This window comes from Phaseolus vulgaris, chromosome 4, assembly GCF_051622355.1.
Source record: "Phaseolus vulgaris cultivar YP4 chromosome 4, ASM5162235v1, whole genome shotgun sequence".
Taxonomy (NCBI): Eukaryota; Viridiplantae; Streptophyta; class Magnoliopsida; order Fabales; family Fabaceae; genus Phaseolus; species Phaseolus vulgaris.
The window spans coordinates 42,552,360-42,577,952 of NC_143501.1; the positions used below are offsets into that span (position 1 = coordinate 42,552,360).

The 25,593-nt window shown below is 33.6% G+C and overlaps 2 protein-coding genes and 1 pseudogene across 3 annotated transcripts; 2 read left to right on the forward strand and 1 right to left on the reverse strand.

Annotated features, from left to right (window-relative positions):
• The first annotated feature begins 2,127 nt into the window (after window positions 1-2,127).
• LOC137837643 (uncharacterized) lies at window positions 2,128-7,404 on the forward strand. Of its 2 annotated transcripts, none has more exons than XM_068646713.2 (8): window positions 2,128-2,536; window positions 2,727-2,927; window positions 3,011-3,133; window positions 3,333-3,361; window positions 3,456-3,549; window positions 3,755-5,479; window positions 6,537-6,634; window positions 6,811-7,404. In XM_068646713.2, the coding sequence occupies exons 1-8, from the start codon at window positions 2,468-2,470 to the stop codon at window positions 7,046-7,048; spliced, it is 2,577 nt and encodes an 858-aa protein (XP_068502814.2). In that variant the 5' UTR covers window positions 2,128-2,467; the 3' UTR covers window positions 7,049-7,404. The 2 variants fall into 2 exon arrangements, with proteins under 2 accessions (XP_068502814.2, XP_068502813.2); XM_068646712.2 differs by having other exon boundaries at window positions 2,129-2,536; window positions 3,321-3,361.
• SHOC1 (shortage in chiasmata 1) lies at window positions 2,538-16,995 on the reverse strand. Its single transcript, XM_090301765.1, is given in 10 exon segments — window positions 2,538-2,827; window positions 2,963-8,226; window positions 9,075-10,691; window positions 11,191-11,691; window positions 13,190-13,397; window positions 13,734-15,661; window positions 16,152-16,223; window positions 16,351-16,437; window positions 16,521-16,580; window positions 16,708-16,995. Coding segments are annotated over 9 exon segments (4,848 nt in total). The 3' UTR covers window positions 2,538-2,827; window positions 2,963-8,139.
• A 6,192-nt stretch (window positions 16,996-23,187) lies between these two features.
• LOC150028101 (zinc finger BED domain-containing protein RICESLEEPER 2-like) lies at window positions 23,188-24,532 on the forward strand (annotated as a pseudogene).
• The last annotated feature ends 1,061 nt before the right edge of the window (window positions 24,533-25,593 follow it).

The window sequence follows — 25,593 nt, forward strand, 5'->3', positions numbered from 1 at the left end:
ATTTACAACAATACATTCACAACACTTTTACTGTCAAATGTTATCCATCAAAACGCTTTCAAAATTAAAGCGAGTCTAAAACAACAACTATGAGTTACAGCGTTGTTTTAGACCTAAGCGCTTGGTCTAAAACAACGACTTTTACTATAGCCACCGTTTTAGACTAAATGTAACACGACGGCTATCTTCTTTGCTTGAAGAGAATAGACTACGGAAAAAATAACAATCATACAACTGTCATTTTAAGACTAAAATGACCGTTATTTTTCATTTTTTCTGGCTTAGTGTTTGTCGTATATATCTTATTTTATCTTGATGTGTTTATGGCCGGTCGGAAAACCTCCGATATTGAGTGTCATTGACTCGTCCGATCTCAACTGAAACACTTGGAATACTTAGATAATGATAAATTGTTTAAAAAAATATACTATTTCCCGCGTTAAAATGTTACAACTTCGTTTTAAAGCAAATGAACCTGTTCAGGCCAACTTTTTTCTTTTCTTTTTATGAACCTCATCAAGATTGAAAATTAATTATACTTTCTTCTTATATATATAACTTGAAATATTTTACTTGACAACGTTACCATACATGGAATAAATTTGCTAGTGATTATATTATTATTATTATTATTATTATTATTATTATTATTATTATTATTATTATGATGACGACGACGACGAATAATACATGCAGAGAATAAGACTAGTAAGTAGCCTAGAAGAAAAAGAGAAGACTACAGAGTACGAAATGAATAAATGAAAACTATAGAAAAGGAACCAAATCCGTTTGCATTTACAACTTTGATTTACGACATAAATCAATTATTTGGTGCCTTTTGGTTTGTTGTGTTTTGTTCAAAGAATTAGGTAGTGGCTAATGAATGCTCCAATCAGTTTATAATCGGATGATAAAGATGACAAAAAAATGATATACGGATAATTAGTAATTTCTTTAGTAATTTTTAAAAAAATTAAAATTAAATTATCAATTTATTTGGAATTTATAAAATATTATTAAAAAAAATTTACATGATTGAACTATCACTTATTTCATGGATTGACAATGAACTAGAACTTTTCACATGTTGAATAAAAAATGCTTATTTTATATAATTGAAATTTATAATATATATATATATATTTAAATATTTAATTTTTTTATAATTAAAATATGTAGAAAATTTCAATTGTGCTTTTATCAATGATAAAAATTATAATTACTAAAAATTCATTTTAAAAAAATATTAAAATTTAACTTAAATTTAAAGATATTAAAAAAAATAAATTAATATATCATAGTAGTAATTTATCATGATTTGGAAGATGCATATTAAACATGTCTCATCATAGACTAATATTCATTCCACTAGTGATACACAAACTTTATTTTACTTCTCATCCTACTATTATGTCTTAATCTATATGATTTAAATTAGTGTTCATCTTATATTATTCCTCACCATACATTCATCAAGGGTTACAAATTTTCTCTCATTTAAATCAAGTATCTGTGTGTGATCATGTAAATAAAATGTTTTCTTTGTGTGAAGGAGGAAGATTGTTGAAGAGACATGTGTTTGATGGTATATGAATAAATGGTGATAAGGATATGGGATAACAATGATAGTGTTGACAAGGCAAACAAAATATCCAATTATTTTTTAAGAAAATAAGGTAATGTGGAAAGTTTTGAAAACAAATTACCAAATTAAATATGTTTGCCATAAATAATTTTAATGATTTTACTTAGAGGAAACTCTTACGGGGTTGTTTTATTTTTCTGGTTCTACTCATCAAATAGTTGGTCTCGGGGTTTGATACATGTAGAATGTTGACACCATTGGAGCAACTTTGTTTTTTTGGTCTTGGTGTGATACACGTCAAAATTTCATATAATTGAAGAAAAAGTTTTAAGTTTCAAGAACTGATATCCAAGTACATAATTCTAATTCTTCAATTTTTATCATTGTGGTATGTTTTAAATTTAGAATAATCATTCTTTTCCTTTATAAAATTTGCCTGTCTGCTGTGGGTGCATATTAAAAAGTCAAAAAAGAATAAAGAAGGTGTCGGGGTTAATTTTGTGATTTAAATTTCCTCATTACTTCTTCTCAAAGTAAAAAGCCAAAAAGAAAACCATACGTCTCATCTGTGTTCCTTTATTTATTTCCTCTAACATTTGTTAAACTTTGGTTTAGAATGTCTCTTGAGGAAAAGCTATTGTTGTCAAATTCATTTTTGTTTTTCAGCTTGCTAACCATGCAAGTTCAGTACAGCATCTAGCATCTCGTTGCTTTCAGTGTATCTATCCCACACTTCACTCTACTTGTTAACTAAATATATCAAAACACAGCAAAATTTCAAGCTAACACAGGATCCCCCGAGGGAGCAATGAGGTGCCTCTTATAAAAGCTCTGGTTTGCATCCACAAGACAAGAACAGCAATATTTTGTCGGCCGGAAAACATGTTTAAGTCACGGGGCAAGAAAAACAATACTAAAGCTGTATTCAAACTGCAATTTCAGGCAACTCAGGTAAAATGAAGACAAATAAATATTTATCCGTTAAATACTAAATGGGGTTTGTGCTAGTAGTTACAAAATTACAATTGAAACATATTGCCAAAAAGTTTGAAATTAGTACAACATCACATTGTAGATTCAGGTGAGTTTGATAACACTTGCATATTGTTGGGAATTTAATGCCAATGTATAATTTTATCAGGTGCCAAAGATGAAAAAGCCTGCACTGAAGGTAGCTTTGGTGCCAGATAATGTTGGGAAGCCTACGGTGAAACTAGAGAAAGTTGCTGCCCAGGATGGAACCTGTTCATGGGAGAATCCGATTTTTGAATCAGTAAAATTCGTCAGGGACGCAAAATCAGGAAAACTTCAAGAGAAAATCTACCATTTTCTTGTTTCAACCGTAAGCAGTAGATTTAATTGCATACTATCCTTTACCTGACTAAGATGTTGACTGGAAAGTCTAATCATTTTAGGTTCTTGCAGGGATCTTCAAAATCTGGCTTTCTTGGAGAATCCTCAATTGACTTTGCCGATTTTGCTGCAGAAACTGAGCCACTGACTGTGTCCCTACCTCTGAAGTTTGCCAATTCAGGCGCAATCCTACATGTTGGTACCTTCTATTTCCCTCCCCACCTGGTTTCTTATGTCCCTCATATCATGCACATTATTACTACACATCTTTAAAAATCTCATCTTCATCAACCTTTTTTTTTCATTCTTATTCCATATTATTTAATACCATTGACATTACAAAGCACCAAAATTATTCCTCAAATAACACATGTTGAGACAGGTGACAATTCAGATTGTGGAAGGGGTACAAAGAGATCAAAGGTGAAGATGAACCTTGCAGCCAGTTAATTTATCTCTATAAATTTCCTTTCGTTTCAGGATTTCATTCCTCTCCTTGTTAACTTCCCTGATGCAGTACATTCAGAAATGGGGAAGACAATGGAAATGGAAGCTCAAGACACCTACTGAGCATTTGCAGTGCGGATGAAAATTCTCGTAATGTTTATGAAGTAAGGTTCTACATGATACTGTGAGTTTATACAGCTAGCAATTTTTATTGTACAAAGTTGAAAATTTCCTAAACAGAACAGAGGATAAATTAAGAAAATAAATAATCTATATTATAAAATTTCAGAAATTATTAATATTTTAAGGGATGGAACCCTGACTTTTAAAGCATCTAATGGTGTCACCCGTATGGTAACTCTATGGCAGGATTTTCCCCAGCTATTACCACCCTTGAGGCAAAATTCAATGCCGTCCAAAGGAACTATCGAGGCCATTGCAATAAGAGCTCAAATACATAGGGGATCACTGGGTTCAGCGTCAGATAGGAATTTAGGCGACTCCTGGAGAAACAGCCTTGAAGATACTCGTCCTCGAGAAAGATTACAAGAGCCTTCAGATAATGTCATTGAAAACCTCAAAAGTGAAATTGTTTCTCTGAAGAGGAAAGCCGAAGAATCAGAACTAGAGTTACAATCGCTTCAGAAGCTGATAGAGAAGGAATGCAGTCGAGGACAAAGTATGTCAAGACAAATAATCAGCCTCAGAGACGAGAGAAATATCATCAAAACTAAATATGAGCAACTAATGTCGCAGCAAAACCTCATTAACGAGACCAAAAATTCAGAAGCCTTACAGACCGAGATTGAACACGCTAGGCAGCAGTTAGAAGCAATAAAAGAAGACCTTGATTATGAAAAAGAGTTTAGTTCTAATCTTAAATTGCAACTCCAGAAGACACAAAACTCAAACGCTGAACTACTTTTAGCAGTGAGAGAACTTGAAGCAATGCTGGAACATAAGAATAAGGAATTGTCGGACAATACTAAAGAGCATGATGATGCCACAGAGTTAGGTCACTTGAAGCAGAAAATTGCAGACCTGAATGGTGAAATAGACATTTATTATAAGCAACGTGAAGAGCTAAATGAGCAGATAAAAGACCTCAACTTTGAGTGTGAGTATCTGAAGAAAGAAAACCTGGATATCTCTTTGAGATTAAACCATAAAGACGCCCAACAAATTGCGTTACAAAATAAATATTCAGCTTCTTTGGCAATCATAAAAGAATTTGAATCTCAAGTACAGAGATTAGAAGAAAAGATAGGGAAGCAGGTGGATGATTTTTCAGTGTCTTTGATTTACATCAATGAACTTGAAAATCAAGTCAGTGATTTGACGAGAGAAATGAAAATAAAAGAAGAGGAATATCGAAGTCTTTCAGTTGAAATGACATTGAAAGTAGAAAAAAACGAAAAGAAGGTCATTGAAGCTTATGCAGAATGTGATGAATTGCAGAAGAAGAACAAACTCGTGGAAGAAATTATCCAGAAATGCAATCAAGAGCTAAGGCTTATTACAAATCAGAATGAATTGAAATGTCAACAGCTCTTGAACCAAATAGATTCAAAAGAAAAGAAAGTGGAAATGATGTCTAAAGAACTAGAGATTAAGTCCAAACAACTTGAAGATGTCCAAAGGCACAGGGATGAAAAGGACAAGGCATTAAGAAAGCAAATTCAATTGCTCAGAACTGAAATTAGAAAGCTGATGCCAGAAGAGCATGTATTGTCTAAAGTTGATCCAACAGAGCTGATGACTATGATGTTAATGCTAGAGAACAGTGACGAGGAGATAAGGTTTGACACCCTAATGTCAGCAGTAGAAATCTTGAAGACCGAGCACAATGAATTAAAACATAACTTGCATGTGGAACAAGCAGAGAAAGAAAATATGAAGGAAAAAATATCTCAATTAGAAGGAGAGCTGAAGAAGAAGGTAGAAGAACTAAGTGCTGTAGAAAAGAGGCTCAAAAATAGCAAAGGACCAGCAACAGCCAAAAGTATGCATTTTGCTTCATGGAACTACGAGAGTGCTGCATCTTGTTCAACCACTAAGGAGCACAATAGGAAGTCAAGATCGGAAATGCAGATGGTAATTTTCGAGCTCCTTTGCTAAAATTGTAATCAAGAAAATTAGTGTCACTGTCATATATTAGGTCAGGTTGCAAGTTATCACCACAAGCACCCCCTTACGAGTACTCTACACAGTACAGAAAATTGAGTAATCTAGTAAGGACTTAGGATACAAGCAGATTGGCAATATATTCTGAAATTATGCTATATTTATAATTTGGAACAAACCAACGAATCATCATTTTCAGGGCATGTTATAAAATTTTAATACTGCCAAGCAAACATTTGACACGAACACGACAGATGCTGAAAAAATTTGTCTGAGAAACAAATTATAATCAGTTTGGTCATACATACTTAATGCTTTGAGGATGATAATGTCCTTTTTCAGTTCTTGTTAATAACCGTAGAAAGCATGATCAACAAGTTGAAGATTTCTAGGGGTGTTGGACTCATTATGGGACACCACAACACAAGTAGTTAAGTCATAGGGCAGTTTTTTTTAGCTGATTGATGATCAATGCACCTGGATAAAAATTCTGTGCTATCTGCCAATTGATAATTGGCAAAGTTTACTGCAATACAATTTGTGTAGTACATTTTGCACGCAATGGAGTTGGCAAAATGAGTAGGGATCATTATCAGTCTTTTTTTCTCTTTTTTGTATTATGAAGACAATTTTGTCGCCTGGTTAAGTAGGTAATAAAATTTCACTGTTCTGTATTGTTCCTTGATCTTTTTTCTGTATAATACATGAACTATTTTGAATAACAACAAATTACAAATTTTTGGATGCGATCCTATCCCTTAAACTTTAGCAAATCAAACAAATCTTAAAAGGTAAAACTCTTATAAAAGAAATGTCCAATTAGCCATAAGTTTGGTCCTACACTGAGTCATCTTTCCCTTTCCTATTCATGTGCTTGCATCTAATATGTAACAAAAAAGAAGAGGAAAGAAAGAGAACATGTAATTTAAGTTTACTTTGGTTTTGATTTGGACATATTAGTAGTTAATAGTTAATGACTTGATGAACTACATTAACTTGGGATGTTGTTATATTTGTAACATGAAAGGGAATGGATGATGCAAACACCTCTGTTAGAAAGTCTGAAAAAGGAAGAACCATATGCAGTTCAGCTGAGAACAAAGTTCATCTAGCAGCACACAGAAGGTAAAAGACAAATTCTTGTTCTGCCATCTGAATCCGTAGATCCCTTGAGTTACACCCATTAACCTTCTTATCATTTATTAACAATGTAACAGAAAAGTAGTGCTTCAGGCTCAGATATCAAATTTATAGTACAGTCATCTAATGAAGTTATTTTTATTCCTCTTTTACCCTGACAGTGAAGTGAAAACTTGCTTGGAAAATGAGGCTATTGTCTTCAATTATGATGATGATTGTCCTACAAAAGAATTGTTGGATGAAGTGGCAGTACTAAAGGAAAGTAACAAATATATGGGAACTCAGCTAAAAGAAATGGAAGAAAGATATTCTGAGATTAGTCTTAAGTTCGCAGAGGTGGAGGGAGAAAGACAACAGCTTGTTATGGCCCTACGGAATCTGAGGAATGGTAAGAACTAGAATTCTTTACATGCGTTATTGCTCACTCATGAATTACACGAGTTACGAAACAGACAGGACATCATGATCGTATTCGTGGAATTCATATCGAGCTTAACCCGTGTTTTTCACTTCAGTAGAATCAACATTTAAACCTCCAATTTAAATTTGTTGACCTGTCTGCTTAGTTCGATATTTCTGGTCGATTGATTCATTGAATTGACAAAGGTAGCTATGGGTGGGGGCATCAGACAGGCTATCTAGAAAATGGTTATCATCTATTTGAACAATTTTGGGTTACATGTATTGTAAACATTATAGCCGATAAATAAGGCTTGTGATTCTCAGATGAAACACATTTTATTGAAAATGTTAAAGATCAAGAGCAAAACGGCTACTGAATCTAGAATAACTATCATCTAGATGAGGTACTTGTGCTTTTTAAAAGTTGTTGGCTATTTTTTTAAGCTCCGATGTTAATATTTTTTGAATGATTGAAAAGGAAAATGTGTTGTTTTGTTCATACAAAAAATCGGGTGTACGTAATATTAACATTTCTTAAGATAATTTTGGAGTAGCAAAACAGTAGAGTTTATTTTTATAATTTTGGAAAAAATACAAAAAAAAGAGCACTAACAATATGAAATGCAATTTTTATTTTTTTAGATAGGCGTAAGACCATATGAAACTAAATGAAAATTATAACGTTAGAACTTAGAACTAAAAGTCCCTACTCGGGTTCTTAGATCGTACATCAATCATCATATGATATCCCTATTCGCTCCAAACATAGATTATCCAGTACGGTATCTAACTTCCTATTCTGATCCCGAACTCCATTTTCATCACGGGAAACCATTGGCTTCAACTTTCATCAATATTATAAGTCAGTTATTACCATAGTCCATTGAGTTATTGTAGAATAGTATAGAAGTATAGATGAAATATATGCCATTTAAAGAAAAGGATCAGAATCAGAAGTATGAGGAAATTAACCTGAGTATTGTTTGAGAATTACTTCGCAACTATGGTTTTAAAGCAAAATACCTTTCAAATGGTTAAGGCCACCGTCATATATAATATAAATTCTGCACTCTTTTCTCCAATGATGGTTATTGTGTCTGGTATGAGTTTATCTTTTTATCACTCCAGACCAGCCTTGTTTGGCCTCCACTTCCGTTCCTCCCAAAGGTCAGTGTCTGCCAACGACCGAATGTCCGTGAATAATAATAGGATAGAAGCAAAGTTGTCTTCATGTCAATCAATCTAGGAGGGACACGAAGTTGAATGGGTTTGCCAGTCTAAGTATCAATTAATTATTATAATGATCAATTTTTTATATAAGTTACTTAAATATTTAAAACACGCATTTATTTATTTCAATAGAAAATAAATTATTTTTAATGTAAATAAATTTCGCACAGTTAAGATTTCTAAGTTCTAACTATATAACTACACTAGAAGAATACAAGTTTACCTAGATAAGTAGCTAGCAGCCCACGTAAGTAAGGCGGGACCGATCAGACTATATTTGGATAAATATTTTTAGAAGAAAAATATAGAAAATAAAATAAAGTTTTTAATTAATTTAAAATTATTATTATTTTATAAATTAATTTATAAAAACTTTTTTGTATACTTTTTCTAATTTTGTATTTTATTTTATACAAAAATTCTTATTAATAAAACAGGATGACACGTAATGAAAATTTTTCATGAGTAAAATTCTCTACAAAACAAGACACATCAAGTAGTAGTTTGTTCAATGACGTATGATCATTGAGCTAAAAAATGGTGTATAACACTAAAAGCCAATAGATGAATAAGTATAAGTCTACCTGCAGTGAATAACTGAATATGAACGAAGACTATGTCACTTCTCAAAACAACCCACCAACATAAATTTACACATTTTATGCATTAACTGGCACATTGAGAACAAGACAAGATGAACAAGAATCAAGAATAAATTATATCGCATTTCTATCTCTGCTTCTTTTGGCCGTATTTTCACTTTAATTAACACTAACACACAATATAAGCGTACCTTTGTTGATCGCTTATCTTTTGGAGTCCATGAGGATGAGGGAGTAGAATATCTTCCTTTCTTGGTTGAGTTTGAAGATAGTCCAGATTGCTTCTGTCTTTTCTGTTCCGAAACATTTCCAGATCTGCTAGGTTGGTACTTAAAAAAATCAATTACAGAAGGACTCTTTCTCTTAAAAGCTTTGGACATGTTCCCAGGATACCCAAAATAAGGGCCAGAATTCTCACATAATAATGATTTTTGACGCAATTTGCTCTTTTCTTTTACTTTATTGATAAATTCAGTTGTCCAGGGTGAATTCTTTAATAGACAAGCTGACCGGCGGGCAAATGAGAGTGGAGTTTCACTCAAATGCGACATTTCTTCCTTGAATGCTGATTCTTCTAAATTTCTCATCGATGCCTGAGTTAAACCAGTGTTTCCATGTGACTTGAAATCAAGAGGAAATACATTTTCTCCAAAATCTGGTTCGGGGAATTCGTCTATTTCTCCTTGTGTATCTTTTAAGGATCTCCATATTTTCGATGAGTTGGTTTCTTGGTGACTACTATTATCAAATGACAATTTCCTTGCAATTTTATTCTTTCTCATGTGATCTTTCTCTGTTTCCGTTATCAAATTTGTGAAGTACATGGAATCAGGAATGTCAAAGCTTTTATCAAATAAGGGGCTATCTGTCAAGTCCACCACCTCACCTCTAATGTCTTCATGCAACTTCTCAGAATTACTAAGGCTGTGCCAATTCACACTTTTTCCAATAAAATCAGTATCCAGTATTTCATTTTGAGCTAACTCTTTATTTTTCAAAGATAAACCGGGTTGTCTCAGCTGCTCTAATTTTTTGGGAGCTTTGCAGTTCCCTGGTGAATAGGAGACTCCGGAACGGTTTCGCATTGTAGCCGCGATGATGTTCTGCTTTTGACCAAAAAACTCACTCATGGATAAACTTGTCTTTGCTAACTCACTGGATCTCCCAGCATTTTTTGAAACACCGAAATCAAAAGGTTTTGGCAAGGTAGAGGAATCCGGGACAGCCTCAACTACTGGATTTAGTGTCTCGATTTCAGTCAACTCATCAAAACACAGTTCATCCATCTGATGACTACTTATTGAATGTTTTCTTTTTCTTTCATTTTGAACTTGATATAAACAAGACCTATCTGAGTCCAGACCTGAAGATACCGAAGAGGAGCAATCTGTCATTATGGATTTTGAATCCTCCCGTTCCCCATATCTGCAGAAAACACTGAAAAGAGAAATACTTTCTTCTGGAACGTGATACTTTTCTAAAACATGCATCCTTTGCTCATGTGACCACGCAAGAAACTCATTAAGCATGACCCCTGAAGATAGTATAGAGTGTGCCGTTAAAGGATTTATTCCAGGGAATTCCGTAAGAAAAAACTCGGCAAGAGTTACCGAGTCAGGCATTTTAGGATACAGACCCCTTGTCGTATTGGTAGCGGTCTTAATGCAGCTTACAATAACTTCATTTGTCAATTCAGGTGAGTAAGAGAAGAATATCTGCAAATCAATTCCCAGGCTTGTTGCTGCAGCATAAAGTCCATCAGAGGATTCCATTACAGTTGATAGAAAGTTAAATTCACCTTCAAAGACCTGAAAAGAGAATATACCATATTCAAACAAGCTCAACTAACACTCAGCATCACAACAACTCTCAAATCTTAATTAATCATATTTACGTTCATGATGACCCTTTTACTACTACCTCACATCTCAATATAATCATATTCTGAAAACTAATTTTATCTGCTACCTTGTATAAGAGCTTATATCTTACAAGCATGTAATACAAAATGACGATGACTATGATTAAAGTTCCTTAATTACTCTTTCCGCCCCACAGGGGTTTATTTGAGAATGTTTTTACTCCGCGAGACATTAATCTTCCAGAGGGCCATAACGAGATTTCAAAAATGGAAAAGCCAAAGCCGAGTTCCGAGATTGACATACTTTCCGTCAAAAGGCTGTTCAAATAACTCCTAACAAAACTTCTGGAGCACCATTTGACATTGCAATATTTTATAGAAACAGTTGAAATAAATAAACAAATAAGTATCATACAAGTGTAATCAATATAAAAATTTGAAATTACCAGAAAGCAACCATGGAAGTAAAAACTAAGCAGTGTCAGGACATCTGTGGCAATATTCTCAATACATAAAGGCAAGCTTGAGGATGCTTCGGTTGTTGGAGTTGCTTTCTTCCCCAGGGTTTTACTATCATACCATGCCAAGCAAATAGCAGAACTTAGTATAATATCAGCCGGCAAATTTAAATCACGTTCAACGACTTGAATTCCTTCTTTCTCCATTGCCAGAATCACTTGGTAAGAGCTTCTTCTAGACATTATCATTTCCTTATCTACATTTTGAGTATTTACGATGATAACTGTTCCAGGGAGAGCCTCCATGTTCTTATGACCTTGCTCAATTTTCACAGCAGGAATTAGTGGCACAATATTATCTGCTTCAGGTGCAACCTTTGAAGATATTTTATCATAGCATTGCTCCACAGGACAAAAATTCAGTAGTCTCTCCACGTTCTGATTCATCATACTTTCTTTATGATTGAAAATAGGACGAGTCTCACTTTCCTAGCAGACAGTAGTTGTAAGTTGCATGAGCGAGTTCTTGGTATACCATATATGAACAAGGAATTAAGAGTAACAATCAATTGACACAGGTAATTCAGTATATCTCCAATTAAAAATAGGCGACAGAAGAAATAATTTCATTTCAACTATGATAAACGAATACCTACCATAAGCGTGATACTACTCCGTATGCTTATTTTTAAAAATAATGTGATAAATATATATTTAAAAATATATAAAAATTCTTAAAACATAATAAATACATAACCGCAATTGTGCAGATCCAAATTAAAATAACATTTCTTAAATATTTTCAAAATACAAAATTATAAATCATTATCATTATAAAAGTATTTGTACTTCACAGGTTTGGATACTACATCAATATATATCGGTGAAGCATTCAAGAATATTGGTATAGGACGGGCTCTAAATATGGATACGTGAAACAAATTAAAATATCAGGGCATTTCAACATCAGTACTACAAATGTCACACATCGTTCACCATAAACACAGATTTGAAGTTACAGTCATCTTTCATTGAAAGAAAAATTATTTTTCATTTCCATGTCTGTTCAAATAAAGTATCCCCCACTCAAGCCTTCTATTCACTCAATTTTACACAGGCACACATGCAGAGATACATAAGCAAGAACATGTAACATGCATTATATTGATACCAGCCTGTCCCTCAAATTTAGGATAAGTAATACACCAAATTAGTTTATTAAATTTCAAATTCCGGTCAATTAATTCCTAAAATTACAAAGTCCTTCAAAGTACCAGCAACAATCATTTTAGAATCTAGTCTGTAACCTACGCAATGGTCATTTTAGTAGAAATTTCAGAAAAAAAAACACTAACATAGCTGAAAGTTTAGAATTTCAGGAACTAAAATGGTACTTTTTGTAATTTAAAGATTACATTGGCTAATACTACTAATCTTAGAATTCCATGTTGATTATTTCTTTTGTTTTTCTTATCCCTTTGCTCTTAATGTTTTCTACACTATGTTGGATAAACCCAGAAGTATGCTGCTCTAATATTTTTATTAGGAACTGCAAAAGCCTATTTTGTGGAGAATCCTGGCCCATGTGAGGCCAATGAAAGAGCTACGCAGTTGTGTTTGAGCATTTTCTTGATGGAGTAACGAAGAAATCAAAATATCAAAACATGTTAATATTTTGTGTATTTTTATTGAGTGATACTGCTGGTTCTTGCTTTTCTGTAACAGCTCCAGACATTTTTTTCCTCATAAATGAAGAATTAAAATATAATTCAGAAACTTTATCCTTAATTTACTTAAGTAACACAAAACCCTATTCATGTATGCCTATACTTATTTACATCACAATAAATAAGATACTTTAATTATACGGTAAATAAAGTATAGAACACGTGCAAACAAAATTATATGGAATAAGGAACTTAGACAAATAATGTAAAGTATCTACGATAAAGATTATATGCACATTATCATAATCACAGAGGCTTACCAATAACATCTCAGTGTTTGGGTGCAATTCAACACCTTCGCAGAGTGCTTTCAGAGCGGCATGATCATCAAATTCAACGGTCAAAAAGTGAAGATGAGGCAGTCCAACCAAGGTTTTGGAAATCTCAGATATCCTAGATGAGCCGTATGAACCTCCATATTCCAAGATAATGTCAAATTTGTTGAGTAGAAGCAACGAAGAAACATGCCTTCAATCAAATAAAACAGTTAACTTAGATTCATAGCAGAAAAAGTATGACCAAGAAGATGGCAGCAAAAGACTTATGCTCAGCATTGATGCTCAGAAATACTATTTGATAAACAAAACCGAGGAAATTGAAAGAAAAGCAGTTTCCTTTAAAAAATGTAAGCAGTGCCCCTTGTTTGCTCACCCTTTTGGATTTTTGCTGCTCCATATGCAATATACAAAAAGGAAATACATACGTCTGGAATGGAAATTTGAAAACATGCTAAACGTATAAGAAAAATAAAGTATAATTCTATGCATGCAACATAAATAAAATATCCTGAAACAAAAATCTTACTTGTGTGAAACCAACAAGCAGTCAGAAATCATAAGTTCTCGCATTTTAGTATCTGCCTCCTCACGCCCATTATTGGCATATGGATGATCTCTATTATGAGCATTTTGTTCACTGAATGATAACCCCACGGAAAGGAGAAGATTTTTCAATGAAGACCAGAATACTTCTTCAGCCACAATCAAAGTTTTCAAACTATCCCGTTTGATGTATGACAGGAAAATTTCCTTCACAATTTTTAATGATGGGTGTGCCAAAGTAACATTGTTGTCCACCTTCCTCTTTTCATCTTCAATCAAAGATTTGAGGATGCCTAACCTTGATTTCAAATAGTCCAAGTTTTGACATAATTTGTCTAAATACAAGAATGCTGGATGGAGACCATAGAAACACAAGTACCAAGCAGCCTGTTTGATAGCACATAACACAATAAATGCCATATTGTTTCCATTTGCATGGTATTCAATCAGTTTGTGCCTTTGAATGCTGAGCAATTGAAAATAATCTACATTTGATTTATCTGTTTTTGTCATTTCTGTATCTCTTTGCAAAATGGCTAGATAGCTTTTTTCAAAATATCCAGCCAGGGCCACAATATCATCAGACAACTTAACTCTATGCAGAATAGTATTTGACCCTAGAGACTGTGTATCAACTTTCAATTCAGTGGATGAAGCTTTTGGAATACTAACATTAGCATTAGTGGACTCTACTGCATAATTATAATTCCCCTCACCAGTAACTTTCTGAGGGTTCAAGAAATAATCAAGATTACTGATTTCTGACATAGATTTAAATAATAATGAAGCCCTCTCAGTCATTCTTTCAGGTAATTGTTCTTCACTTCCTTGTTTAAAAGATACAGGTTCTAATATTTTGCCCGAAGCAAATTCCACCGGATGATTGTCAAGGACAGGCATGCAATCAGAAAGCAACTTCTGTAACTCTTCATCCTGTTTAATTTCACATTCACCTGTCGTATCCTCACAGAAAACTAGACCAAATACCAATTTTCCATCATCGAAAGGCTTACCTCCAAAATCCTCGTTGCTCAGATCTATCTTGGCCAATATGTCCTGATACCAGTTTGAAATCTTGCGGTTGCACCTATCTTCTTCAAGTAGATCCCAATTTAAGTAAATTCCATCAGATGCAGAGAGGGGTCGGGTCTTCAAGCTGGAAATTTGTTCTCCAATAATGTCATGTAGATATATCATCCTTTTATGATCAGAGATAACAGGTACAGGCAGTGATTTAAACGCGTTATCTGTTAGCGCTATCTCATTACCAACAATCAATTCATCAAAACTCTTGAAGTTAAACTCTTTCTTAAACATCCAGTCATTTGTTACTAGATCATCCGAAGCTTTTGTTTTGTACAAAGCATCAAAGGTTTGCATTAAGTCTTCATCAAGGAACTCAAACTCCTGGAAGGTAACAAGATTCTCTAACAAGTCACCATTAGTATGTGATGTCTGCAGGCCAGTACTCCCATTAACATGTTCAGTTTCCAACATATTCATAAAATCACTTTCGGGAAACATATCTGATAACTCAAGGCTCTTCTTTGATAAAAATTCATCTGAGAAAAATTCCATCATGCTATGCTTCATAGAACCCAGAAGTTCCTTGCCCTCCGCTATGGATTGACATTGCTCATCGAAATTTTGAGATCTGGTATTTTCAAAATACGAGTCAACGATTCCTACCAAAGAAATACCAGAGGGAATTGCCAAACTTCCCTCATCCACTTCCAAAATAAGAAATACGTTTTGGTCAGAGCGTGGCAGTTGCTGAACAGAAATATGATCTTCTAGAGGATATCCATTTTCCCCCACCAGGTACTCCGAAATTACATCTTTAACCAAGAATACTGATTCCAAAGCCTCGTAAGGGTACTGCCTTGATGGTTCAGGCATCTTGAGCATTTCCTGCAAGGAAACAGAAGAACTTGTTCTATATGAACCTTGGAGACAAACACATCATGGAATTTTAAAAAAATTGAAAGATTTCCTTGTATCCTATTACTGTAAGACCTAGGGAAGACCAAATCCATTCTTATGCTTGAACATTCCATGCTGAATGATACAAATAGTTATCAGCATTCCAAGGATAAAATTAAAACAAAATCTTTTTAGCTCTTCCATTTATCAAATGAATTAACTACAACAATTAAAGGAACAAGTAAGAAGCCTGCGTGTATAAACTATATATAGTAACATGCATTAAAATATCTTATACTTTGAGATCACATAATCAAAGTTTACAACAAGAGAGTAATGTTATAATTCCAATATAACTAACAGACTCAATTGCCATAACTGTACATAGTTCATACTCATACACAAACCTATAGCCACAACGCTATGTACAGCAAAAACCAAATTATTACATGATTGTTGACAAATTACACCATTTTACCAGGCTATTTTCGACCTCTGGAGTTTGAGACAGCATTTGCATCCTCTCCGACTCAGCGACACGTACATTTTCCTTTAAAATACAAAGAAACAAAAGTAAAATAAAAAAACGAAGGTAAAAATTGAGTTAAACTTCTTAAAACGGAAAAAGCTATCTTATATTATGCATAGAACCACAAAATTAGAAAGAAGCACCTCACCAAGAACACGTCAAGCTCAGGTGTTTCAAATTGAATCGTCTCATAAACAACATCGTTCTTATCACCGAGCACAATAGTTTTACTCTCCTGTCAATAATATCGCAAAATAAATAACTAAATAAACAAAAATCGCCGCAAACAAGGCTTATTAATTAATTAATTAAATATACATTTGAAAATTTAACTTCAGTGTCGGAGCCACGATCTTCGAAGATAACCTCCGCCTCTTGCTGCAACGCAATCAAAACAGTCAAAAAACATGAGCACTCTCAGAAATGGTAAGATTCATATGTAAGTAAGCAATGCACATGGAATCACAATTTCACTGGCAGAAACAAACGCAAGCTCAAAATTCACTATGTCATTTCAATTCTCGAAGCTTACCGCGGGGTTTAAAGCGGTGAGATCTCGAGAGTGGATGCGGATTCGGTGTGGGAGGACTGCGGCGAGGAAGGCGGATAGAGCAGCGTGTACAGGGAAGGGATCAAGGTGGAGGGAGAGATTGAGCGGAGGATCGAAGCGGAGGAGGTTGTGGATGTCGAAGGGCGACTGTGGAGGGAGACGAGGGACGGGGAGGTAGAGAAAGGGAATGGTTTGTGGTGGAGGGAGAGCGAAGTAGTTGTTGTTGAGAAAGCGAGTTCGCATTTTCTGAATAAGGTGCTAACGGACTGGGAAATTAAATTGAATTTTGGCGCTAAGTTTAGTATTTATAGCACGTGATATTTGGACTTCCGAGCGGTGCAAGAACCGAATCTTGAGAGGTTCACTATGATGACCCGAATTTGGGATCCGATGATTATTGAGATAAACTTAAACACTTTTTGTGTTCAATTTTTTTGTCAATCTCTCTTGTTGATATTGATTTTGTGATCAAGAGGGATGCTTTTTTTTAACCATGAACTTATTTACTTATTATTAGGTTGCAAAGTCGTTCTTTCGGTTGTTCTTACTGCTTGGAGGATGCTTGAAAATAAACTTGTTACTAGGGTCAATCTGGAAAGACGAGGGGTGTCGGTTGAAAATTATTTGTGTTGTTTGTGTGGAAAGGAGGAAGAATCGTACCGCCATTTGTTTTTCGATTGCAGTTTTGCCTGACACGTTTGATGTTTATGCTTTAAGTGGCTTGAAGTTTCGTTTGTGTTTCACATTGATCTTAAGTCAAACTTTGATCAATTCAAGTTGAGCCGGTCTTCCGATTCGGTTAATGTCGTGTGGAGCACAATTTGGGTTGGGGTGGTGAGCGAACTCTGGAATCATAGGAATTTTATCATATTCAAAAGGGGTGTGGCAGACGCGTCTGAAGTGTTTGCTTTGGTGCAAGTAAAAGTTTGGTCCTGAATTTCGGTAAAAATTCGCTCTGCTTCTTTTTCCTACTCTAATTTGTGTTTGGAACCTTTGGTATGTAGGATGATGGTTTCTTGAAGTTTTTTCAGGATTTATTTATTCGGGTAGGGCTTCTGTTAGTTAGTTAGTTTGGTGGTATTTGTTAGATGTTGGTTTTTTTGCGTATTCTGTACAAGGGTTGAACCACCCCTGAATTGGTTCCCATTTTATTTATTTGTTATTGTTGATAAAAAAAATACTTATTATTACTTATCACTAAATCAAATTATGGAAGTCTTCTTAAATGTAAAATTTAATTTTCAATACCTTTTATTAGATTTTTGTTTCTAAATATATTAAGGAAAAAAAAGTACATCATTAAACTTTACTCATATGTTGGATAGAGAAGAAGAAAAATAGAGAAAGTATAAAAAAATAAAAAATGTAAAACAGAGTCAATAGAAAAATTGTATAACTTAAAAAGAAAATGAAAAATAAATAATATAAAATATAATTTTTTAATTTGTTTTTAGTAATTTATTTATTATTATTTTATTTACTTACTATTTATAATCTATAAGAGTAATAAAGAATTATTTTAAAGGTGCCTTTCTTCTTCCAAATAACAGTTTTTTTTATATATTAATAATTAATTATTATTTTTATATGAAAATAATGTATTATTAATGGATAAGTAAATGAGTAATTAATTAAAAAAATTAAAGATATTATTATTTAATATCTTTGAACATGTAAGGTGACAAATGTTATAAGATTAGTGTTTGAATCTGAGCGAATGCATGTGTCTTTTTGACAGGATGGTTAATATTTGTTAACAAGTTTTTTTTATAGAAAAGGATTAATTCAACTTTTTTCAAATAAATAAATTCTAAATAAAATAAGTGGTAGTCACTATAAATGTTTACAGAAAAACTGCACCATTTGTGGTATTAATGAATATTAACTCTTAACCAAAGGTGTTGACTTTGGTAACATAAACAGTGCATTAATATTATTCCAACAATTTTTGGTTCATATGTATAATATGATTGATGCACAGGGAATATGTTTCACAAGAGGACAATGCAACAATAAAACGACCAAGACCTCGATGCAAGTATGAATACCGTGCCTAAATGAACCTATATTTGAATGTCCAATATAAAGATAAAAAGTAAATTAGATCAAATGAATAATAATATATAGCAGAAAGTAATGGTGATAGTATTCCATGAAACTTGTAAGCGGAATATGTACATTAATTGCTATCATGTAAATGACATGCAATAGGAAAAAATGTATCACATTTATAACAATACATATAGTAGATAGAGTAAAGTAAGAAAGGTTTAATGTACATTAATTGTTATATTGTAAATGAGATCTAATAGAAAATAATGTATCACATTTATAATAATAGATCTAAGAGATAGAGTAAAGTAAGGAAGGTTTACAACTTCAAAATAATCACTAGTTGAAAAAGTCTTAAAAAGACAGTGAATAATGACAGTGGGTCCGAAATCCATTTTTGAAAAAAACGTGATGACATTTTCGTTATTAACTGCAAAATAATGACCATTTTTTTATAAATCGTCGTTAATAGTTTTTCAACGATGATTTTTTTTTTGAAATGTCGTCTTTAATTAGGGGTGGCAAAGCGGGCCAACCCGCCCCGTGTTTGGCCCGCAAAAATGCTGGACGGGCCAACCCGCCCCGCAAAGTTATTGCGGGCTAGAATTCCGGCCCGCCCCGCATAAGAGCTGACCCGCGGGTTTGTGGGCCAGCCCGCGTTCTTTTTTTTTTTTATATTTTGTTTTTAAAAAATTGTCAAATTAAACCTATATATTTGTTACTATCAAACCTAAAATTTTTTTTCTTCCTTTTCAAACATCAAAACATTAAACATTAAGATAAATATCAAATATCACTATTCTTCCACTTCCAAAACATAAAAATACCTAATTTCAAAACATTAAACATAAACATAAACATTAGTTCAAAAACATTAAACATAAACATTATTGATATTCTTCCATTTCAATAACATTGGTTGTCGCCTTAGAAAAACTTTCATCCATTTTTTTTCTTGCGGGTTAGCGGGCCAGCCCGCCCCGCCCCGCTGCTGGCCGCGAGCTAATGCGGGGCGGGCTAATGCGGGTTAGCGGGTTGAAAAGGTTAGCCCGCCCAGCATTTTTTACCAGCGGGCCGCGGGTCGGCCCGCACGGCCCGCCCCGCTTTGCCATCCCTATCTTTAATAGTGATTCTGGATTATTTATAACGACGGTTTGAACCGTCGTTATAAATGGGTTCCACATTCAAAACAAAAAATAAACTCATCTTGTGCACACTCATTCACTCATCTTCTCCCATTCGCGCCTTTCATTCTCTCAAAGCTCCGCGCCCTCCTCTTCCATTCTTTCTTCTTTTCCCATTCTCGTCTCTCACTCTCCAATACACTCAAAGATCTGGCCCCTCCTCTATTCTCATCATCTTCTCCAATACACTAAAAGTTGCATGCCGCTCTGCGCTGTCTTCCAGCTCCAGCCCTGCCGCTTCTTGTCCAGCTGTCCACGCCTCACCACCATGCCAACACGCCAAACGTCTTATCTCCTTTGAGGTAACAAAGCCCATGGCCACTAGGAGGGGATCGGTCCATCAAAATTCCAAAAAAACACCGTTTACTATTGGTTTTTAGGATTTAAGTATTATTTAAGTCTTTCAAGTATTTTAAGGTTTTAGTTCTCATACTTACACTTGTTAGAAAATTCTGAAATTTTGCATGATGTTTTCTAGTATAAATTAGAGATTTATCAAACCATTATGATTACATTGCATTCACAAATTTATTACTTTTACATTACTCACAAACTTTTTATGTGTGTGTTCTAACATAAAATCTTATTATTTCTGTGTTTATTCTGGATATAACATGTTGAGTGAGGGGCGGGGGGAGTGCAAGTGCAAATGAAAAGAAACTCACTTAGATGCGCTTTAAGGTAACCATATATACACTTCAGAATGACACAACTTTTTCATATAGTTATAGAACTTTTTGTACACTTTCATATTTAAATTATGATATTACGTGCATTATTGTTTTGGGAATTTGATATTTTATGGAAGATTAGAGTGAATATATAATATATATTTTTTTTTTAAAAAATACACTTATAACGATAGTTCCCACTGGAACCGTCTTTAAAAGCCCTCCATAGGCCCTTATAACGACAGTTCCAAATTAGAATCGTCGTTATAAGTGTTTTATTATAATTTATTTGGTAGAATGTTAGCTTTTACACGAGTTGTTAATGTGGGTTTATAACGACAATTCTAGAATCATCGTTATAAACAATTGATTATAACGACACTTGCAATAACGAAGGTTCAGGAACCGTCATTATATGGCTTTTTGAATAGTTGTTAATGTGTTATTTTGTACTAGTGAATGGAAGGAATCAATTTGTCTTGAATTTGTAATGGATTGAACAAATATTTTTCCTAAGAAACAAATATTTTGATATCAACATTCATATAATTTAATGAATAAAAATAGTTACAATAAAATATATAGATAAAGTATCTTCACTCACCATCATTTTGTTCTTTCTAGATTGCTTCTTCATCATCCAATATTTTAAGAATTAAGTTCATACTGTTGAATGCATATTGAATAGTTTTCTCAATAATATGATTTATTTGTGGTGAAATTATAATAGATGGCATAAAATCTTTACCTATAAAGAAAGTTAATAGTATATCAGAATTCACAAATAATTAAATGTTTAATATAATTGAAAGACATAAGTATTTGTAGGAACGTTTTCCAACTTGACGAAAGTACTGTCTGAGAAAGGTTGTCATTCATTTTGAGTTGATTATGCACAACATAATGATATAGATTTAGACCTTCAAAATATTGAGAGGAATCAATATGTCTTGATTGAATAGAAGTTTGACCTAAGAAACACCAAAAAATAGAAGTTTTCTAATTTTTATAATCAAAACAATTACATATTTATGGAAGATCTTTTATTAGTATTTTTATACCCAACAACACCAAACACTTCCATAGAATGTAAATGTAAATTATTGTAAACTCAATTGTAATATCTTGTACTCATTTAATTATGAACTAAAGAAAATAGAAAGAGAGGATGATCTCAAAACAAAGATATATATTGTCTAGAAATTATTCAAAGATCAAACAATTGTAAGGAAAGAATCATAACTTACCATTTATAACTCTTACTAAAAACAAACATGGATAACTTCTAAATATTGATGAAGTTAATGAATCTACATAGGGTTGGAAAAACGGGGTAAATCGCACAGGCCGCCCTGTAGCCCACAAGAAATAACGCGGGGCGGGTTCCCCTATTTGACCCGCTAACCCATTTAAGCCCACCCCGCATAACTCGCGACCTGTGCGGGCTTACGACGGGGTAGGGCGGGCTGGCCCGTCAACCCGCAAGAAACTCCATATGCAATGCAACCCGCTGTTGTGTTGTGTTGTTGCCCTTTCTTTCTCATCATCAAGCATTTTCAATCCCTAATAAAATAAGAAAATTTGTGTCGTTGATTCCTTCACCGCGCACGAGGTCTGTGACCGCCCTCCACCGCCAAGACCACCATCTCTGCGAGGGTCCTCCACCGCGAACACCACCATTTCTGTGATTATCCTCCACCGCCATCACCGCCATCTGCGATCGCCCTCCACCTCCAGGTTCTATCCTTTCCTCCTTAACCTTCTCCCACTTTGATATAGAGACAAATTTATGTTGTTGCCACTTTGATTTGATTTGTGATTTTTTATTTGAAAGCTGGTGAAGGGTGATTTGTGATGTTAATTTCAACTTTTACTCATGAGACTTTGTTTTCCCTTACCTTTTTCTGCCTGCAGTTTTAAGACTTTAGCAGTTCAAGATTTGTAAAGTAACCTCCACATCGTTTTTTTTCCAGCATATTAGTCATGAACATGTCTTTCATTTGTTAGTTGATGCCTTCCTCTGATATAAAAGAGTTTAAAGTTATATGAAGAAGCTTGTTTTATATTTGTTTTAGTGTTGGCTTCGTAGTTGACAACTTCGTAAGTGACAACTTTGGAGTAATTTTTAAATCCAACGTCATGTTGGTTATGTTGTGTTTTTCTCTTTGTATTTATGGTTATGTTTAGATATGTTCTTATGTTTATGCTATTAATTAATTAGGATCTTAATTTGGAAATTGGAATGGCTGAAGAGGATATTAATATTCCCCTTTGTGAAAATTGAGGAAGGTGATTTTGAAAAACAATCTGAAACTGCTAAAGGTGAGAAAAAGAAAAGGGTTAAGACTAGCACATCTGATTGTTGGAAGTATTTTACTAAGATTGGGGTGGATAAGGATGGAAAAGAAAGGGCAAGGTGCAATAGTTGCAATAGAATATATATAACTGGTGGAAGAAAATATGGCACTTCTCATTTAAATCGTCATATTATGAAATGTCATAAAAGAAAAACTGAAGATGTGGGTCAAATGATTTTAGATATGCAGGGAAAGTTGAAAGGAAAAAAGATAGATCAAGTTGTACATCATGAATTGTTATCTAATCTAATTATTAGACATAATTTGCCTTATAAATTTGTTGAGTATCCCGAAATTAGGACTTGGATAAACTACTTGTGTCTTGATGCAATTATGATTTCTAGAAACACTGTTAAGGCTGATATTGGAAGAATGTATATCAACGAAAAAACAGTGCTTAAGGAATTGCTTGTTTATGTTCCTAGTAGGATATGCTTAACTACTGATTTATGGACATCTATTAATACTGAGGGTTTCATATCATTGACTGCTCATTTTATTTACCTAAATTGGAAGTTAAATAGCAAGCTACTCAAATTTTGTCATATACCTCCCCCTTAAACAGGTTTTGAGTTGTCTAAGAAAATATACGAATTTTTACAAGATTGGGGATTAGAGGAAAAAATATTTTCTATCACTTTGGATAATGCTTTTGATAATGATGTTCTCCAAAGTACTTTAAGAAGCCAACTTCTTTTACAAAATGGTTTGATATGTGGTGGTGAATTCTTTCATGTCCGTTGTTGTGCACATATATTAAATTTAATTGTTCAAAAAGGATTAAATGTGCTTGGTGAGGCTTTGAACCAAATTAGAAATAACATCAAATATGTGAGGGGTTCAGAGAGTAAAATGATGAAATTCAAACAATGCCTTGAAAAGTTTAGTGATATTGATGTATCATGTAGGTTGTGTCTTGATGTCCCTACAAGGTGGAACTCAACTTACTTCATGCTTAAAAGTGCTCTTAAATATCAACGTGTTTTTTGAAGCTTGCACTTGGTTGATGAATCTTATAAATATTTCCCTTCAGAGGAAGATTAGGAGAGAGCAGAAAAAATTTGTAAGTTCTTGTTACCCTTTCATGATACCACTCCCTTGATTTCTGCTACAAGTTATCCAATTTCCAACTTGTATTTTTTACAAGTTTGGAAAATTCAAAGCTTGTTGATGGAAAATGTGAAAGATGAAGATGCACTAATTAAGAATATGGTTGAATTGATGATAGTAAAATTTTGAAAAATATTGAAATGAATATAATGTTGTACTTGCATTTGGTGCAATTTTAGACCCAAAGATGAAGTTAGAAACATTGAGTTTTTGCTTTGAAAAAGTTGATTCATTGACTTGAGAGCTGAAATTGGAAAAGATCAAGCAAAAATTATACAAACTTTTTTTCGAATATTCTAGCAAAGGTTTGAGAACAACATCAAATACTCTAAAGTGTAAGCAAGGACAATCTTCATCCTCATCTACTTCTAAACCAAGTCTTTTTTTATGTAAGTTGCTTACTTGAATGTACTTTAGTTAATTTTTTAGTTTTTGTTGTACTTGCCCCATGTTACTAACTTATTACATCTATAATAGGAATTAAAAATGGGCAAGATTCAAGTAACTAATCAAAGTGGAAGAACACAACTTGGCACTTATTTGAATGAGCCAACTTTGGATTTTGATTTTTTGGAGCATATGGACGTGTTAGAGTGGTGGAAAAATAATAGTCAACGTTTTTCGGATCTTGCTTTAATGGCTAGAGATTTATTGAGTATTCCTATAACCACAGTTGCATCAGAATCTGAACATTGGTTCTCAAATTCTTAACAAGTATATGAATTCTCTTTTGCCTGAAAATGTGGAAGCAATTATTTGTACTTCTAGTTGGAAGCATGGATTTTCCGAGGGTAATTTAATTATTTTAACCAATCCTATTGTTTTTTTATTACTTTTGGAAGCATGGATTTCCTGAGGGTAAATTCATTCTTTCATTGTCATTGTTCAAATGTATGCAAATGATGGAAAAAATTATAATTATCAAAAAGTGGAAGATGAAAATTCTTCCAAGGTTGCATCTAATGTTCTTGAAGTGGAAGAAGATGATATAATAGCAATTGCATAACAAGTGTTTGATGTGGTAATTGCTTTTGATTATTAATTGATGTCAGTTGCTTATTCAATGTTGTTTTTGAGTTCATCAAATCTCTTGTAACTATTGATGATATGTACTATGAATCATTTTTTGCCATCTTGTCAAATCAATTTTAGAATTTGTGAGGTGTATTTGATTGTCATACTTTCTTGTACACCACAGACTTGATTAATTCATAATTTCATATTGCATCAATTCCCAGAGACTTGATTTAACTATATAATAGTCCATTTGAAGAAGTTATGAGGACCGGTTCGCAAGCTCGCGGGTCAACCCGCATGCGGGACGGGCCATGAAAACCAGCCTACATTATGTATGTGGGGCAGGTCGATCCGCTTTGCCACCCCTAAATCTACATTTCATTCAATAAGTAATTATGAAATTAGCTTGGAGGATCAAATAAATAACAAAAAGTATATTATAATTAGAAC

What these genes read in the sequence shown, in the direction of transcription:
- LOC137837643 (XM_068646712.2), top strand. Translation starts at nt 2,468, where the DNA reads ATGTTTAAGTCACGGGGCAAGAAAAACAATACTAAAGCTGTATTCAAA. An exon ending in ATTCTCGTAATGTTTATGAA is followed by an intron (nt 3,550 to 3,754) that starts GTAAGGTTCTAC and finishes ACTCTATGGCAG; the next exon opens with GATTTTCCCCAGCTATTACC. An exon ending in CAAGATCGGAAATGCAGATG is followed by an intron (nt 5,480 to 6,536) that starts GTAATTTTCGAG and finishes GTAACATGAAAG; the next exon opens with GGAATGGATGATGCAAACAC.